This window comes from Opisthocomus hoazin, chromosome 14 (genome assembly GCF_030867145.1).
Source record: "Opisthocomus hoazin isolate bOpiHoa1 chromosome 14, bOpiHoa1.hap1, whole genome shotgun sequence".
Taxonomy (NCBI): Eukaryota; Metazoa; Chordata; class Aves; order Opisthocomiformes; family Opisthocomidae; genus Opisthocomus; species Opisthocomus hoazin.
This window is the reverse complement of record NC_134427.1, coordinates 11,406,374-11,424,781: the sequence shown is the minus strand read 5'-3', so window position 1 is coordinate 11,424,781 and position 18,408 is coordinate 11,406,374. Positions and strand designations below refer to the sequence as shown.

At 48.0% G+C, this 18,408-nt stretch overlaps 2 protein-coding genes across 8 annotated transcripts; one reads left to right on the top strand and one right to left on the bottom strand.

The window, feature by feature from the left end:
• Positions 1–72: 72 nt before the first annotated feature.
• FUNDC2 (FUN14 domain containing 2) lies at positions 73–7,040 on the top strand. Of its 2 annotated transcripts, none has more exons than XM_075435653.1 (5): positions 73–173; positions 674–824; positions 1,945–2,020; positions 3,186–3,320; positions 3,970–7,040. In XM_075435653.1, the coding sequence occupies exons 1-5, from the start codon at positions 155–157 to the stop codon at positions 4,045–4,047; spliced, it is 459 nt and encodes a 152-aa protein (XP_075291768.1). In that variant the 5' UTR covers positions 73–154; the 3' UTR covers positions 4,048–7,040. The 2 variants fall into 2 exon arrangements, with proteins under 2 accessions (XP_075291768.1, XP_075291767.1); XM_075435652.1 differs by lacking the exon at positions 73–173 and adding an exon at positions 191–326 and having other exon boundaries at positions 664–824.
• A 713-nt stretch (positions 7,041–7,753) lies between these two features.
• On the bottom strand, positions 7,754–18,288 carry LOC104335720 (mature T cell proliferation 1). Of its 6 annotated transcripts, XM_075435656.1 has the most exons (5): positions 18,233–18,281; positions 14,365–15,341; positions 14,149–14,263; positions 13,888–13,939; positions 9,167–9,244 (listed from the first exon to the last, which is right to left on the bottom strand). In XM_075435656.1, exons 2-4 carry the CDS (start codon positions 14,470–14,472, stop codon positions 13,926–13,928), a joined length of 237 nt encoding a protein of 78 aa, XP_075291771.1. In that variant the 5' UTR covers positions 14,473–15,341; positions 18,233–18,281; the 3' UTR covers positions 9,167–9,244; positions 13,888–13,925. The 6 variants fall into 6 exon arrangements, with proteins under 6 accessions (XP_075291772.1, XP_075291773.1, XP_075291774.1 ...); XM_075435657.1 differs by lacking the exons at positions 14,149–14,263; positions 14,365–15,341 and adding an exon at positions 12,594–12,661 and having other exon boundaries at positions 7,754–9,244; positions 18,233–18,288; XM_075435658.1 differs by lacking the exons at positions 14,365–15,341; positions 18,233–18,281 and adding an exon at positions 12,594–12,661 and having other exon boundaries at positions 7,754–9,244; positions 14,149–14,234.
• Positions 18,289–18,408: the final 120 nt, after the last annotated feature.

Here is an 18,408-nt window from a genome sequence, read left to right as displayed (position 1 = left end):
TAAGCGCGTGCGCGGACTCCCCCGCCCACGGCCACCGCGCTCCTCGGCTCCGCGCCGCGCCGGGGGCGTGGTGGAGCGCGGCCGCGCGCCTGCGCAGCGTGGTCACGTGCCCTCGGCGGCTCGGTAGCAGCGCCGAGCGGAGCCCAGCGGCGCCATGGCGGTGCCGGGAGGAGGTGGGGCGGGCCGGGGCGGGATGGCGGCGGCGGGTCCTCCCTCTTCTCACCCCCTGGCGTCGGGGTCCCCCGCTTCTCCAGCTCCGATCCCCGGCGGAGAGCGGGGCCCGTGCCCTGCGCGGCGTGGTTTCCATGGGCAACACGCGGGGGCCGGTATGGGGGCCTGGCACCGTCTGACGACCCGAACTATCGCGGGACGCTCTGAGGGCGGCTCCCGGGACAGGGCTTCTCAGCCCGGCCCCCTTCCTCAGCGGCGTGACCAACGGGAGCATCGAGGGGGGGGTGAAGGCTCCCGGGGACGGGGTCTGAGGGCCTTGGGAGGGTCTGAGGCCCTCGGGGGAGCGTGTGGGGCCTGGGGGTTCCCAAAGGTCCGGGGGAGTGCCAGGCCTCGTGGGCTGTGTGGCTGGGCGGGGGTCCTGTGTCCCTGGGGAGGCCCTGGGCAGCTGGCAGGGGACTGTGGGACAGCAGTCCCGGCACTGAGCCTCTCCAGGTGCCTGCAGGTGTGAAGGAGGACTCGTTCAACATACTGGACCTGGCGGAATACACCAAAAACCGGCCCTGGTGGCGCAAGGTCTTCGCCCCCAGCTCGGGGTCAAGTGCCGAGAAATACAATGTGGCCACACAGCTGGTGATTGGAGGGGTCACAGGATGGTAAGATGTGCTGCGGTTGCCGTTGCTGCTCGTGGCAGGCAGGATGCCTACGGGTGCTAGCTGGGCTTTTGGGAACACGCTGACAGGTGCAGGGTGGTCATCTGGCAGTCCTTCAGAGAATGCAGGTGTCCAGCTTGCTCAGCCTACTGTGCCCTGGCATACTCTGCAGAACTGTGGGAGGCCTTAAAAGCTGTCTCTAACGTGGAGCTGAAGAACTGGGATTATTTCCTAGGGAAGAAAATGGCATCAGACTTAAATTTTTGAGGTGAGATAATTCTCTTTAACTTTTGGCATAAAGTGGTGGTGTTGAATTTAGGATGGGCAAATATGAGCCTTTTGGAACAAGGATACTTCATTTTCTGATAAAAATATGAGCTCGCTACCTCTCTCTTGTGTCTTCACTAAGTGTATGCATTCAGAAGTGGGTAAGAGCAGGTTGCTGTGTTGTTTTCCAGTGTTGATAAGGAAGCTGGTCAAAGTGAAGTCTTTTGGGTGGTGCAGTAAACTAACCCTTAGCTGCATGAATGAGCAATGGGGTGGTGCTTGCCTGAGTTCTGGTGGCTGCAGTGATGTCCGTGTTGAGAGTGTGTAACCCAGTTTGGAGACCAGTAGAGCTGTAGACCACTGCTGTCTGCTTTTCTCAGCATTTTTATCCTCTGAGAAAAGAAAAGGAAAAATAAGCAGTTGTTTTGGCAACAAAGCTTGTCTTGTGATCTGCTCCCCATGCTTTATCATGGAGCAGCAGCAGCAGATGTGCTGCCTAATTTCCCTTCAGAGATGATACCAGTTAAAAAAAAAAAGAAAGCTAAAATCACTTGTTTTTGGTGAAATCACGTGTTTCTGATTACTCTTTTGGGAGGAGGTTGATGTTGAAGAGTTAAGAATCACAACTGATAAAGGCTGAAATGTGATAGTGAGAAGTAAAAAGCTATATAAAGCACCAGCATTTTGGCTGGGTGCAAATCCTTTCTCTCTGGTTGCACGTAGGTTTTTTCTGCCATTTGTCAGGCTGTCTGCAAGTCTTGGGTAATTGCCAAAGGCAGCCTTGCCTGTGGGAAGCACGCTGAGGAGTATATGTTTGGTATCTTATTCTCCTGACTGGATGCTGGTTGATTTGTAGGTGTACCGGATTCATCTTCCAAAAAGTTGGAAAGCTGGCAGCAACAGCGGTAGGAGGTGGCTTTTTCCTCCTTCAGGTGTGTACAAACAGTGGGACAGGCTTTCTGAGAACTGTGGGGACGAAGGGCTGTCTACTGATCATTACCTGCTGGGACCTGAGGCTAGTTCCCCACACTGCCAGGAGCTCTGTGTGGCTGTGGATGTCAAGGACTTGTGTTTCCCAGGGTACATAGATGCAGCAGCAAAGCAGGATTGGTGTGGGTAAACTTAAGGATTGCCAAAAGGTGCTATCCACTTCGGGTCTGCTAACAAAAACCAGGCCAAAGGCATGTGGGAGCGGTTACAGCGGGGGCACTTGAGTGAAGCAGGAGGCAGCAATCAGCTGTGGCAAATCACACTTCTGCTGCAGGACTGTCTGGTCAGAACTGGCTACTGTACTTAGTCCTCTGCTTGTGGTGATGGTGTCCCTGGAGGAACAGCCCTGGATGTCAAGAGGGATTTGTCCATGTCTGCGATATGTCCTGTCAATCTAGCTTCTTGAGGAGTGAGACCAGCACAGATGGGGCTCTCTCTGAAGCATTGGGGAAGAGAAATGGAGATCTCCCTCTGTCCTCAACCATTTCTCCTGTTTTCCAAGAACCCTGGCACTGGTGGGAGCTGTTTGGATGTAGACATCTAGCTCATACATTCTGTAGGAGGCAGAACAGCTTTCAGGCCTCACTCAGCAGTCTTACTTGTTTACTTCTCAGGTGCCATCTTGTGTGACTCGTTCTCCTCGCTCTTCTGGCTCTGCTTGTTCTGTTGAAAGCCAAAAGCTTGCTCTGAGCAGGGAGAGTTTCACTGCTGAATCATCCTGACCAGATAAAACATTAGAGAGGAACAGGCTATTAATAGCTGTGTCCACCCACAGCAGCAGAAAAGCTGCAGAGAGTCCAAACGATATATGTGGCAGTTGTGAGGGGGAGATGATGCCGTCTTTACATTAGAGAATAGAGGCTGAAACAGGCTAAGCTGCCGTGTGTGCCCTGCTATTAGGGGATTACTGTGGGAGACAGATGTTGCAGGACAGCTATAGGGGTGGTCCTTTGTACAATTTTTACATTAGTGTGCTCATCCTCTCAGCCCACTGGACCAGTGTACGGGAGGTGGCTGTGGTCAGGGAAGGTGGGTGGGCAAGGGGGTCTGTCTAGCCGTGGTCATGCAGGACTTCAGAAACTTTTTTTCTACCCCTTAAAACTCTAGATTGCAAACCACACGGGATACATAAAAGTGGACTGGAAGCTAGTAGAACGGGACGTGAACAAAGCCAAGCAGCAGCTGAAATTTCACAGCAGTGGTAACAAAATGCCTCCAGAAGTGAAAAGCAGAGTGGATGAGGTAAGACAACTCTCCCAGGGTGTGTGCAGGTGCTTAGCTGCAGGGATAGCAGAAAACGGGATTGACTCCTGGGCTCTTATGGGTCTTCCATTTTGCAAATATAGCAGGGAATGCTTGCATGACAGCAAAACTGGAGAGGTGGCAAAGCTATGCATATTTGAGACAGCCAGGGTGGCTTCTAGGCATGACATCAACTCACCACAAGTTGCTGCAAATTGCTTGGGGTTGGAAGAAAACATGCTGGAGTTGTGGGGAGAAGTGTTTCTTCAGTCTGACAAGAAAAGCTAAGCAGATCTGGCAGCAGAGTGGCCTAGTTGCCTGGGACTCTGCTGTACGCTAGTCTGACAGGCACAATCAGTAGCCCCTTTTGTCATACTGGCTGTGAGAGAGCCCTGGAGCATGTAGGCTCAGACCAGCTCTTAGAGGATCCAGGCTGCACTGGGACTGGATCAGTTCAGGAACTGTACATGCAGCGGGGAGATTAGGGAGGGGAGGTCATTAGGTAGGATACTTTCCCAAACCCGAGCAGTGGCTTCACTCTGAGCGTCGCTTACCTTGGAGAACAGCCTGAGGGATGCTTTCTTACGGGGAGGATGGGTGGGTGACCTGCTGTTGTTGAACACTATTGGCTCTTCTCTCCTCTGCTTAGGTGATCATATTTCTGAAGAAGAATGTTATCCTGACTGGAGGGTTTGCTGGAGGATTCCTGCTTGGAATGGCATCCTAGAAACTGTGCTCGACTCTCCCTTCATGCCCAGCCTCCCCTGCCCTCCTCTGCTGCTGTTCCCTCTCACTTAGAAGTCAAAGGATGTTGCTGACAGGCTCAGTCCCTTCTTCGCACAGATTCCTGCCCTTATTTCTTACAACACTGGTTCTGATTTCCAATTTTTTCCTTTATCTGAGCTGTTAGGGTGCTGGGATTGGTCTGAAAGCTTATGACTCCCGGTGTATCATTGTGATTCCTTTCCCCACCAAATATGCCCAGTCCAAAGTTTTCTGATGAGATGCCACCTCATAAATGTGTAGTGGCAGAGAAATCTGTTAAATGTGGCTCTTCCCAGGTGCTTAGGGCTGTTACATGTACATTTGTCTGCCAATAGATGTGTACAACAGCTGTCAGGTGTTCACTGCTATTTAGCTTTCACTTTTTCTGCCCCAGTACCTGGAAAGCCTATGCTTTCCTCTGCACAGAGATGGTGTGTGCAATCCCAAATGTGGTGGGTGCAGAAGTGTCAGGGGATAGCCTGGGCTGCGTCCAGGGCAGGTGGATAAGGAATAAGTTCATGCTTTATGTGGTGCTTGGGGTTCTCCTGCCCTCCCCCTGCCATTGCATTGCACATAGATGGCCGTTTGGATTCTCCTCTGCAGTTATTTATACCCCTTACTGGAATTGCAGCACTGGCACTGCTGATGGAAACTGAGTGTCGTGGGTGACTCACTAGGCCCTTTGCTCATATGTTCTGAAAGTCACCAAGCTTCGTGTACTGCAGAGCACCTTGCTCGCTTGCTAGCTGACTGCCCAGCCTTTGCAGTGTGCTGAGGCGCTCTCTTGTGGTGGGCAGGCTTCCCACATGCTCGACCTGTCTGTGTCAGGCTAGCTGGTGCAGGCAGTGTGCGTTTCAGCTGTGCCACTTACTGTAGATCACCTTGGGCCTCAGACTGGTGTTTCTAGGTCTACAATGACCTTTTCTGGCCACTGTGGCCTTGATGATGCTCTTGGAGCTGTAGCCGTGTCGGACAGGATTGTAGACAGGAAATGCATCCCTGTTTAGACGACATTGTACTGGTCCCCAGAGGTTGCTAGCTCTACTGGAGTGTTGTCGGGAGAGGATGTGAAATCTGGAGTGCCGTCCTGTACCAGCCTCTGGAGAGCATAAACTCCATCTTCCCTGTCTCTGCAAGCAACTGAAATGACAAAACTGTTGGGAAAACCAGGTTGTGCTCTTGTGGGAGTGGCTCATTTCTATACTTTCTGCCTTGGTTGTATTCCTTCCTTCTTTGTGTTTACCATTTCCACAAAAAAAGCTGCTTGCTTAATTCCACCAGCTGCAGCTCTTCAGCAGACCAAGAGGCAGCCCAGATGCAAAGCTCAGCTGTTTTTGGACGGTTTGTCGCAGTGCAACTGTGTGCAGAGGAGAACTCTAACCTATCAGAGAAAAGGAAAAGAAAAAATAATCCTGTAGAAGTGTTCTGCATTAGCTGTGCTGGGCTGGCATTACTGCTTTCCAGAGTGTGGGATCTTGCATGGTGGTTGGGTGATGTCCTTCAGCAGATACATGTAGGAGTTCTTGCCAAGATTTTATTTATTTATTTTTTTTTTAATCCAAAAGCCCATCCTTAAATGCCCAGGGAGGTTGTGGAGTCTCCTTCTCCGGAGATATTCAAGACCCGCCCGGACAAGGTCCTCTGCAGCCTGCTGTAGGTGACCCTGCTTCGGCAGGGAGGTTGGACTAGGTGACCCACAGAGGTCCCTTCCAACCCCTACTATTCTGTGAAATGGGAAACATGCTAAGGAATGATGGCATGCATGGGTGATTGGTACACAGCACCTGGCTCAGTGGCTGCACCCCATCTCCAGTGCTGTGTAATGTCTTTCTGATTATCTGCTGCTGCTCTCAGTATGGCTAGAAATGGGGATCTTCCCCTGAGCTGTTGGAAGCACTGGAATGATGGGCTCTTGCACCAGAGGTTCTGGGATGAGCACTTGCAGTTGTTAATTTTGTTTCAGCTCTGTTGATTGAAGTCTCAGTTTAGCAACACATTGATTTAGCTGAGGTTTTCTCATCTTCAGGATCTGTAAGGGGGTTGCAGGTAATCAGGAAACAGAAGCTGGTATCTTTGCTCCTGTCCTGCTGTATGTGGCCAAGGAGGGTGAAGGAGCAGCTGGGCTCACGTGCTTTTAATGATGGTCTTCCTTAAGCCATCCAGGACTGCAGGAATGATGTGATGCAGCAAATAGGTCTTCAATAAATTGGTGTTTGTGAGTGGAGTGACGGATGATGGTGGTGATTTGGGTTTCTTTTACTTTTGGGGGAACCCTGCAGAGCCAAATGTGCATAAATTGATACATTTGTATTGCAGGGTGTCTCTTGTTCCTGTAGGAAAACAGTGTTGCTGCCCCTCTGGTGTGCTGCATGTGCTGCATAACACAACTTCCAGAAAGCTTTCTCCAAAGACAAAAGCTTAAACTGAATTATTGACAGACCTTAGGGATGTTTTTCAGGCTCAAATAAGTCACTATTTCTGCCCAGTCCCGGGGAAGGGTGTACTGGGTTCTACTCCACAGGGTCCCAGCTTGCTGCTGTGGAGAGAAATGGCTCAGAGGGAGCTAAAACACCTCAGTTGCTGCTGAAAGGGAAAACAAGTGACACATGAGTTTGATGTGAATGCAGGCAGGGAATGGACAAGGACATTAGGATCTAGCAAATCTTTCTGCTGTGCCCGTGTCGGGCTCATGGATGGCACCGTTTCATGCTGTGGGCCCACACTGGAAGCTTTGATGCTGAATCAGCCTCTGTGGGGATGCACTCTCATTGTTGCAGGTGCCAAGATGAGGTGTTCTCCCCCTCCCCACCCCTGCTCCATTTGGTCTTTCAACAACTTCTGGTGTCTCTTTGAGTATAAGAAGGTTTAAAACACACTAGGCTTTTACAGTGTTTTTATATAATGTATGTAAATGCTTGTTGAAGTGGTATTTTATTAAATAGTTTTGCTCTAATAGCTTCTGTGTGCGAGGTCTGTTGACTTCCTGGGAACCAGTGTGGTTTTGTCTTACCCTGCATGTTGTGTTTGACTCATGGGAGCAGTTACAGCCAGTCCAGTAGCATGAGGCCACCAGCCTTCCCTCTCCTCTGCAGGTAACCATGGGCTGCCTTAATAAATCTTGATGATCCTGGCACCAGTCACCCATATTCCCAAAAGGTAGGATGCTTCTGGGGCAGGAAATGATTCTGCTGCCAGCCTGACTTCAGAGTGTCCCTGCTGAGCAAGTTTGCTCCACCCAAGTAGAAATGGGCATGGAGATGAGGCTTTTTAATAGGTGCAACGGAAGGCTAAATATTTATTTTTTATCATCTATTAGTGACTTTCTTTCCACTGCTCCTGCTCAGATAGGGCAAAAGGGAAAAATGAGCTACTTGTCAAGCATCTGAGCTGCTTCACAACATTGTCATCACTTTCCCCTACTTTTCAAGAATATTAAACCCCCTATTTTGTCTTAAAGTTTTTTTTCTGGGGGCAAGGAGGATGGGAGGGGAAGGCTAACCCTGAACTATTCTGACCTTGAAGCCCCAGTTATAAAAATACCAAGCAGTTTCTATTTACACATGATGATATCACATGTAGTTCTGGACTGTGAATGGCAGCCAAGCTGCCCAGCTTGCAGCTAAGTTGTATTCTCAATAAACAACCAAACTGAGACTACTATTTGTTCCAGTCATTTATTTTGTATCATGGTATTTCAGAGCAGTGAATACAGATGGTTTGCTCTTGTAGGCTTCAATACACTCAACTATTGTGCCTAGAATACAGTGGTCTGTTTATAGAAGCTGCATTTCATAAGTAAGTTGTACTTGATCACAGCACAAAAGTCCTTTACGGCTAGATCTAATGCCAGAGTTAGGGGCCTAGTGGGTTCGAAGTCTGATATTTAGGTGCCTAGGCCCTGTAATGGACTTGGCACCCACTGAGGTGCCTGGACTCCTGCTACAGGGGAAGGATAGACTTAGGCAGCTCTGAAAGGTGATGCAGGAACCTGTCTACTGAGCTCTTCCTACAGGTCACAGGAAACTGCTGCATGGGTGAGAGCTTCTGAAAAGCCATCTCTCCCTGGGGTCCAGACACAGCCAGTTTGTGAGGGAGTCTGGAATGCTGTGTTGAAAGCAAGTGCCTACAACTGCTTGTTCAGTAAGCAGCACCTAAATCAGTTCTTGGATCTAGCCCAGGTCTTTGTGACAGGTCTCTGGGTACCAGCGGGTTGAACTATGCTGGTTTCATAACATATTGCTTAAAGGTATTCAATTATACATAAATTTATAGATTTTTTTTTTTTTATCAACAGTCAGATCTTTCAAATGAATATTGCTTTTTTAAAAACAAAATCCTATTCCTGTAGCAATCCCTGAAATAATGTTCCTGTAATATCTTTGTCATGCAAATAGCAGCGTGTAGGCAATTCAAATATAAAGTAACCAAAAGTCTGTCCAGTGGGAAAGTGAGGCACTTGGGCAAAGTGACTTGTAGTCACTCGTGATCTACGCAAGACCTAAGAACAATCCCTGGACCTGATTCCCATTCTTGAGCTTGAACCACTGGACAGGCAATGTTGTTTGGAACTACTGCATGATGGCAGCAATACCTTTGCTGTGTCAAGATGGGCTTGTTTCATGTGTCACACTTAAACTCACTCACTCTTCGGAGCTCATTTCCTGTACCTCTCGCTCCAGAAGCCAAAATAACTTGGTTCCAGTTCTCCATTTTGAGAGCAAGGATGAATTAGAGCAAGGTAAGCATTCTAAAAACATCAAGTTGGCTTTTCACAGACACAGATGCGATGCAAAGACAATGTAGATGATGTTTTGGTACACAAAGTCTGTTAACCAGGCTATCTGTTGGTACTGCATTATACTTTTTGGTGTGCCGGATGGTGTGTTCTAGGAGCAATCTGGCTTTCCTGAAAGTCTGAAGAAGGCTTGATATAACACATGAGCTTCACAGGTGAGTCTGTGCTCCGGCACCTGCTGGAGCTGCATTGCATTACTGAGGTGGTGGGGGAATTTCTTCTGAAGTCACCTTAAACTTTTCTCTCTCCCTTTCTTCCTTCTCCAACCCTGAACAACAGATGGATCTGCCCTTGGAATACCGGGCGCAGCACTTCCGCATTTCCTGAAGCACCGTTTCACACTTAGACTCCACGTAGTTGTTCACTGGAAAATAAGAAGGAGACACTAAGTCTGCAGAGGGGAATGGGTTTTGTCCCTGAAGGGGACACATCTAACCCAGCCCTTCAGCTGCTGGGCAGCATGTTCCTCTGAAAAGCAAGAGCTGCTTACAAGCATTTCATCACTTTGCTCTATAAATCTCTCACTTTAGTTTCAGCTATCTAAAGCCATGCAAAGGCAGCGTTGCCATTGTGGATGGGAGCGTCTTCAGTCCCTCAGTTTTGCAGCTATCAAATCTCACCACAGTAAGAATGAGGCTTCCCTTACTGCTGCCCTTCAGTTCTTACTTTCTTTAGCCTGTGTGCTTTTAAGCTGGATCTTACCATCTGTGGTCTTCAACCCAGCTGCCATGTCACCATAAGGTTTACAACTGAGTGTAAATATAAGAGCATCCAAAGAGGACTTGTTATAAACAGGGACACATGCACCCTTCAGCTCTGCGGGGTTAGTAAAAGCAAGCAGTGAGGTGGCCTGTTGTGGGCAGGCTGCAGCGTTGCAGCGTAACCAAAGCAAGCAGCATACTAGCAGGAACACTCAGCCAAATGCCAGCAGCTGAATCCAACTGCACAGAGCTAGTAACGCAACCACCTTCCACACAAGGTCCCACCTCTAGCTCAGGAGGTCCCTTAGCCACACAACAGTTACTTGACACCCTCTCACTTTGCTTCCTAGGCTTCTCCTCTTGAACACTGCCAGAGCTGGGACGTCGGGCTAAACGATCTCCTAGTCTGAGCTGGGATGACTGGGTTCATGTCTCTGCATGGCACAGCTACTCCCACCTTTGTAATTTCTCCATATTGCCTTTGTTTCAGGCTCAGAGAGATTTCACTGCACCAGCAGGTTCAGGCACTGCAGGACACAGGTGATTTGTCCAGTATCCTTTCTGCCCTAGTGCTTTGCTGGCTGCCACTGTTGGCTGAGGTGGCAAAGCCCATAGTGCTTCGCAGGGCTGGCCACCAGGCTCTCAGAGAGAAGCCCTGTGGGTATGTGAGCAGACTGAGTGTGTAGCTTGAATTAATAACTACCTGCCTGTCTGCATAGAAGCGCACGGTGTATAGAGCTACCCGCTCTGCCTTGGATGAGTTACACAACCGCTACAAAGCTGCACTCACCCCCACCCCCACCTCACCACTGATTTTTAAAAGACGAAAAGAAGCAACAGCAACTCAACACGAGGCAAACACAGCACCCACTGGAGAGCCCAGCAAGAAGCAGTGAATACCTTCCGGTTAACGAGTAAGCCAGCCCACTCTGATTGCTGGGCTATGAATTCCCTAACTGGGTTGGTGAGTGACCTGTAACACTAGCACAGAGGTCACTCCTGAGAAAAAGGTTACGGTGATGTTACTGCTTTGTGCAAGCTGGCAGCCTAGGAGGCATGGCAGGCCCTTGGAGAGGAGGCTAAGCTCCCTCTGGCATAACATGCCAGTGATGAGTGCTCCAAGGCTCTCCTAACTGTTTCTCTGCCTGTGCAGGTGTGTTTCTAAAACTACAGTTACATACAGGCACACCCTGCTATCAGTCATGGATGCATTCCTGAAAAGCACAACAGTTAGTCATACAAAGGACAGCAAAACACAAAAAAGATATACAGTGGACATGAAGTCTCACAGAGGAAGCAGGCACAATCTTTTGGAACAATGACCCACGCCAAAACTAGCCTTTGAAAAGCCAGCATCTCTCAAATGTCCTGCTTCCACCCTCCATCCTCCACACTGTGTACACTATTTCTGCGTATTTGTCAGTTAAGGATCTGTATACATCCTCTACTGCATTAATTCTTACAGGGAAAAATTCCTTTGCTGTCTGTCAACACAGCTGCTTCATCTGTGCAACTCAGACAACTCCACAGCATGGTAATACATGAACAGCAACAGCACTCCAAAATGATAGCTAAAGTGGTGGACAGTGGAGTGTGCATGTAGCAAAGAGCTTCTTTGCTAACACTTGACCATTCAGATCAAGTCTGTACACAAACCTACACAGGTAAAACACTTGGAATGACCTCCATGAATGTTATAAAAAGAACACTGTCACAGACAGGACCAAAACAGGATCAAACATTAGCTTTTAAGTGCAGTTACTATGGGGGGACAAGGCAGCTCTTCAAGGGAGAACGCACCAAACCATGAACAGTAAGAAGTAGTATCTAGACAAATGTTGGGGACATGTAGAGGGGGTTGCTTGAGCCCTTGCTTTGAGCTGAACACAAGTGTCCAAAAGACAATCCTGGGAAAGACAGACATCTACCAACGAATGAGTATTACTTTTCCCTACTTTTCCCCAGATGCTTCTTCTGCTATGCTTCTCCCCATCCACCAGGGTTGTGTTACCTGCACAGATTGCAATCACTATGTTTGCTGCAGCCTGCAAAGCCATCCCTCTACTTCCTCAACAGGAACCCTCTTCCCTTCCTGCTATATTTTAGCTAACCTGCTTGCAGTCTGCGAACAAATTAAAGGCAGAAATGAGTTGCTGTGGAACTGGCCTAGCTAATTTCAGCTGTGGCATCACTAGCCTCCTGCCTTGTCACCCCTGGGTTAACACCATGAGTTATTCTCAGATGAAGCTCAGAGCATGCTGGCTAAGGGCTCCACCAGGTGAGTTAGGAAGAACTCTTTCTCATATGGCTGAGCTGCCTTGGTGCAGAGGAATGCTTTCTCTTATTCATTCCATAAGGCAAATCCTTTTCCAAGCAGCAACCAAAATTCTTTTAAAAATATTGTCCTCTGCAAGTAACAAGCCTGCTCTCCCCAGCTCAGGCTCCTAAAACACATTATCACATAAACTCCCTTGCCCCTACAAATATTTAGCTAAGCTAATATAAAACAGCTGTTAAAGGCCTCCAGAGGGAGACCATCTCATACCTTGAAGCCAGATCACATATACCTAAATCGATCCTGACAGACATCTGTCTGACCTGCTCTCAAAATACCCCTGGAGCTAGAAGCTCTGCAGTCTTCTCATACAATCCACCCACTACCTCAGTAGTGACTCTGTAAGAGAGCTTCTTATAACGTCTAGCTCTCCCCGCCTACAGCTGAGTCCCAAGACTACACATGGGATCTCACTACCAGAATCCAGAACACTCTGAAAGAAGCACAATATTATTGTTCCAAATGCTGTTTTGTACTAATGGTGTCTCGTTATTTACAGTCAAGGAGAAGGGAATTCTATCAAAACCAGACATTATAATTTTGTTTGCTTTGCAACCAGGTGATACTAATGTGCTTGCTTGCTTTCTTCTCAAGGTGAAAGGAGAACAGGGTTAAGTTAAAAGGTCTAAGTTCCACCAGAAATCAAGACACCAAAAAGACAAAATGACACTTGGTACCTTGCAAGCATTTCTGTATTTCACAGGCTTGTTTCTGGCAGGGATCCTTCTGGGACATGTTCAGAGAACTAAAATGATAGGAAAACGTTTACTGTAGAAACAATGTGCTTTTTGGGATGTGGGGGTGGGGTGGGGAGAGCAAGACACTGTCTTAAAGCCAAGGCTTTAAAGAGCTCCCAATTTCCCTCTCTGTTATGGACAGTTCAGAAAACATCTAATGCTGCTTGCAGATGCCTGCCAACACAGACAAGAATTCCCTGCGTCTGGCTAAAGAATGATAACATGGACAATGAATATGGGAAGTTTTACACTGCTAGGCTTGACGGCCGTTCTCTTTTCTCTGGTCAAAATGTGTCCTTTTCCACCTGGATGCACAAAGATTCCAGCAAAGATTCCAATTAACATGGCTGACTAATTTTTAACAGTTCTGTCCCTCCAGACCTTATACTAAAACGTGCATTTGTGTAAAATCCCTCTCTGTGAGCTCTACACAACCAAGGATTTGGTGTTAGTCATATAACTGCAGCTGGAAGAGGCATTTAAAAAACAACCAAACAAAACACCTTAGTTGTGTATGTCCCAGAAAGACAACATGGAGGGCTTTTTTTTTTTGTTCCAGGAGAAAGTCTCTTGGAAATCGACACCACCCTCCCCTCCCCCCCAATAGACTGGAGGACAGCTCCATCTTGTTCAAATCCCTAGAAAGTGGGATTTCAGACACTCAGTTTGACTTTCTGCAACTGTGACACCCGTAACTCTGATATTCTGTGAGAGACCAAAAGACAAGCAAAAACTGGTGGTACTAGCAGTTGGATGAGAGACCTCTACAGGAAAGCACCGCTGTTACTGAAAGTGGGGGTGGGACTTCAGCTCCCTCTGAGCCACAGTTCAGCTCCTGCCCCTGCCCAGAGCTAGGGAGGTGCTGCCTTTCAAATTTCTGATAATTCACCAGCCCACAGCACTTTTCAGTATCGCTAGGGCATTATTTCCAGCATCCTGGCCAAACTCCACTTGGGGCAATTACATTCTGCCTATCTAGAACTCCCCCTGACATTTCACTTGGACACAACACTCCACTGCCTGTCCTAAACTCTTGTGTGGTGTTGCTGTGTGTTGTTTGACTACTTCCACCTCAGAGGTGGCTGCATTTCAGTGGAGAGGGAATTATTTATTGTACAAAATAAACAATGACATCTTCCTAGAGCCACTGCTCCTCAAAGACAAAAATTCATATTAAAGAATAACTGGGTATAAACAGAGCACAGTAAAAAGCAGGGGTAAGGTCTACACATACCAGATTAATCACCAGGCACGAGTTTAAGCAGCAGTTCTTCAACACCACCAAGCTGTAAGTGACAAGGAAAAGTTCAATACGTCTACAGTTACTGTGGCTGAGCTAACGGACTTCAACAAAATAACAGTCCCTTGCCGTCCCTCAAGGATCTCAAATGACTTCACAAACAGGCATGACTATGGTCTATTGTTGCCACCATCCTTACCATGAGATGGTGCTCTATCTCCCAAACGCGAGAGTTACTATCCCTGTACTGCTCACCCTGGGACAGCTGCCACATATGAGGCAGCCGGGATGGGGGGAGCTGGCTGGGTCGCAGCGCCTCACCCAGGGGAACCTGAACTCTTTGGATCCGAGCCCTCAGCATACCTTCCTCCTGGGGGAAAGTAACAAAAAGAGCAGGCAGTTACTGGCAATGCAGTAGAGGCACCTGCAATAGCAAAGCTACAATCACTGGGAAGCTCAAAACACACTTGCCTCTTCAGCAGCCACAAGCCACGTTTTGCGGTGCTCATCGCAGTAAACACCTATGCGTCGCACCCACAGTCGGACAGGAGGAGTGCCAGCGTGCCCTCCTTCTGCCATTCCCTCAGTCACTTCAGGATGCTCCCGTTAGGTGGACGGCATCAACTTGCAGGATGTATGCATGGTCTCTTTAGCTCTGAATACATTCATGGAGAAAGCTCTCAGACCTGAAAGGCACCTCTGGGTAGCATCTGACTTATTGTAAGAGATGCTATGTGCTGAAATGTCCCTAAAAGTCAGCTTAGAAAACTAAGGTGGTGCCTAAGTGAACAGAAATTTCATGATAAGTTGTACACTGGGACATGGGTGCTGCATGGTGTTTGTAAGGCATTCTGGGGCAAAAGGTGCTATTGGTACAAAGTTAAACCCTGTGAATACTGGCTTTGCTTATTCCACTAACAGTCCTATTAACAGTCTTTATGTAAAATAGGAAAAAAAAAGAAAGAAGTGATTTACACAGGAGTTCCGTGGCCCATGATGGTCTAAATCCCAAAAGCAAAACTTCTGACAAGAGGTGAAATTAGTTTAACAAGAACGAAGATCTCTCTGGAGACAAAGCATGAAACTCCATGTGCATGACTCTCATATTTGGAACTTGCAGAGCTGTCATTGTGAAGGGTCCTTCGTCTCATCTCTCAAGAGGATGGCAGCATTGTCCATTCATATACAAGCTTCTCGTGAACAGCTCTCGTGACTTCACGTAGTTCAGCTTTTAGATGGTTACAGAGAGCCACCGACACCAGCAGGGACAAAGGAATTTTGGACATTGAGGTGGTTCTTCCTATTGGAATTTTTGTTTAACAGCAAGTTTATCTGTATACCAGTTAGATCAAGCTGAGCCATTAGCAAATGAAGGTCAGGGGAAATGACTCTCTCTTTGGACCCTAGAAGAGGTAATCAAAATGGTACAGACAGTCTTCATTCTTTATCTAGGTTTAAAGTAGAACAGAATTAAGCTGTAATACATATAACATCCTTCTGCTATGAAGCAGATGCAACACTCCTATCCCAGTGAAACACAGTGGTCTTCTGAAAATTTGTAAAGTTATAGGGTGTATTTCAGACAGGAGCAAGAAAATCTGGGTACAAAATAAAGTAGGGAAAGTCAGGGAGAGAAAAAAATTGTTATACATTGGAGTACATATACAACAGGAAACACACTTCCATGCTGCCTTCTGTATCAGTGCTTCTCTACCTTTTTGAAGCAAATGATCAAATAGCCTTTTTGAAAATGGAACACCAATCATGGACCAGCCTGAAGAGCACTGTCACAGTATTTTAATTTCTAACAAAGAAAACTTTAAATGTTCTTTTATTCTTTTTTTTCCCCTTTCGTTTGTTTCCTTGCTTGACGTTTGGGAATATGTATGTGCACTATAAAAAACACCACTGTTCAGAAGACCATTCTGTGATGTGGTACAGCCATTCCAAGCAATGCCCCAGCAGCTGGATCACTGGCATTTAGAGGAATGTGACAGCAGACTGACAAGCCTGATAAGGCCTTCAAGAATAAGCTATGAGGGTTAAAGGGACATTTCTCTAAGTCCTTTTCATTCTACTTTACCCTAAGTTACTTTACAGATTTAAACCCATGTGTGGAAATCACTTTGCCCAACAATGAAATGCAGCAATCACCACTGCTCATTTTCAGTCAGCTGAATGTAATCACCCAAGCTGGAATTCGGCCAGGATACTTTCCTACTCTCCAGTAAACTGTCAAAAGCTCCATCATGACCAAAAATGCTCAAAAACTTGCTTTTATTCCATTCAAAGCTGGAATTTCTACAGCTCATCATCCCCAGAACCAGAAGACTCAAGACTGACTTCAGTATTGGAAAAATGTTACTCAGTAAGTGAATGCTATTTCCTACACCAAGTAAACTCTCCTGGAAGGTCTCCTATCCAAATACTAGCCTAGTTCAGTCTTGCTGAAATACAGGTAGGAGGACTAAAGCACAACATGTATGTTTGTGTTTATTGTGTATGAACATGGTAGTAGTGATAGGTACAGGACCGACAGAACACGGTCTCATGCAGAGGACACTGTGCAGAATGGGCAGTGGTTAACGTGTTTTCACCCTTTGCCTCACTAATTTGTCCCAAACTTCCTCTGAACTCCATAGCTCCAAGTTCCTTTGCCAAAGTTCGAAGGCCTAGTCTGGCCTTTCTTTTCAACAGTCTATAAGACTGTTACGAAGGCGTCCAGTTAGTGCCACAACTAAAATTCTGAGGTCAGGCAAAACCATCAATTGGGTTTGAAGTAAGACAGGTCTGTCTTTAGTACTCAAACATACAAAAGAAACCGCAGATTTGAAAAAGGATGCGCTTAGACACTTGCATCTGAAACTTTAAGTAGGGAAAAACCTATACAATTCCTGTTTGTGCAGATTTTATCAGAAAGCAATAAAAAAGCCTGCAGGAAGATATGGGTGAAAGGAAAAGTAAGCTTACTTATATTCAAAACAAGTTATGAAACCTGTTTCTTATATTGCTTGCTTCATAATCTATTAAAAAAAGCACCATGTCCAACAACAAAACAATCAGCTTAAATCTGCAGGATTTCAGTGTCACCCTTTGACACAGATTTTAACATTCCCATCAACATAATTGCAGAAGTCTGAGCTGTTTAAGGTATTGATTTGGGAAGTTTTAAAGCCCAGTCCCCATGGACAGAAACAAGACTTGCAGGTACTCTGTCCGTCTCAGCATCAGGCCTTAGAAGTTTAATGCTGTTCTGGGACCTGGGTGGATTTCCGAGTCATATATATATTATACGAATAAATGTGAAAACTGCCAGGAGAAGGACTGCATCTTGTAGTAAAGACAATTTATTTGCTTTTCAATTGGGTACATTAAAATATCTTATGAAAACAGTGAAAGAAATTGCTCCAGCTGCCACTTGGACCATACCCAGAGCTAGAGCTCAGTATGCTGAACAAACTCCACCCTTTATTACCTTCTATTTTAAAAGGGGCCTGTGTCAGATTGTTAGAAGAGTTCAGCTGCCATTTAGGTGCCAAGAAAAAAAAGTAATGCTAAGGCTCAGTGAACTGGGCACAGGGTTGTGATAACACGGCTACACAGCTTCTGGACCAAGACCAGCCAGTCTGGCTTTCTAGCAGAGAGTGCGCAGCCTTCAGGGAGCTCAAAGGGAGCTGAGCTTTCCTGAAAAACCCAGCCTGTATCTTGCAACAAGTCAGGGATCAGATGAGCTGTCTGCTGTTGAGCAGCACGTTGATGCACTCTAAAGCTTCTTCCTGGGGGTCTGGACTCTAGTCTGCCCGGAGCACTCGCCCCGAGCAAGCATGTCTGTGACTCCACTCTCCGCTCTACCCAACCTGCTGAGGGGTAGTAGATGCTCACTGACCAGCCAGGGCTTTCCAGCAGTTGGGGGAGGGAACGTCTAGATTTGGTAGGATCTAAAGAAACAGCAAGACAAAAAGAGCTGGACATAATGTGGGGGGGGGCCCAGTAGAGGAAGGGGAGGACGAGGAGAGGGGTGCGGAAGTCGGGCCTCGTGCAGGGCCGGCCGAGGAGGGGGTGTGGAGGGAGGTGTGGACAAGGGGAACGGGGAAGGCAGGATGGGGAGGAGGTGTGGGACCGGTGCGGTCGGCGGGCCGGCGGTTGCGGGAGGGAGGCGGGAAGGGCCGAGGAGGCCCGGCCGCCGCGGCGGGAAGAGGGCGCAGCACGTCTCTATAGCAACCGCCTCCCACCTGGGCCGGGCCTGCGGGGCTCGGCGGCCGCCCATCGGCATGAGACAGCACCGGGCGGAGCGGGAGGCGCCGGACCGGGCCCCTCGGTCCGCCCGCCCGTGACCTACCTGCAGCCCCGCGCCAGGTGACAGCCAGCGCCGTGTGCACCGAGCAAAGCCTTCCCCCGCTCTCCCCCCTGACCCCGCAGCTTCCCCCCGGCTGACTCGCAGGCCCCAATGGCCGGAACGCAGCGGAGCCCCGCCCCTAGCCGGGTCGGGTCGGGCCGCGCTGCACCGCCCCGCCC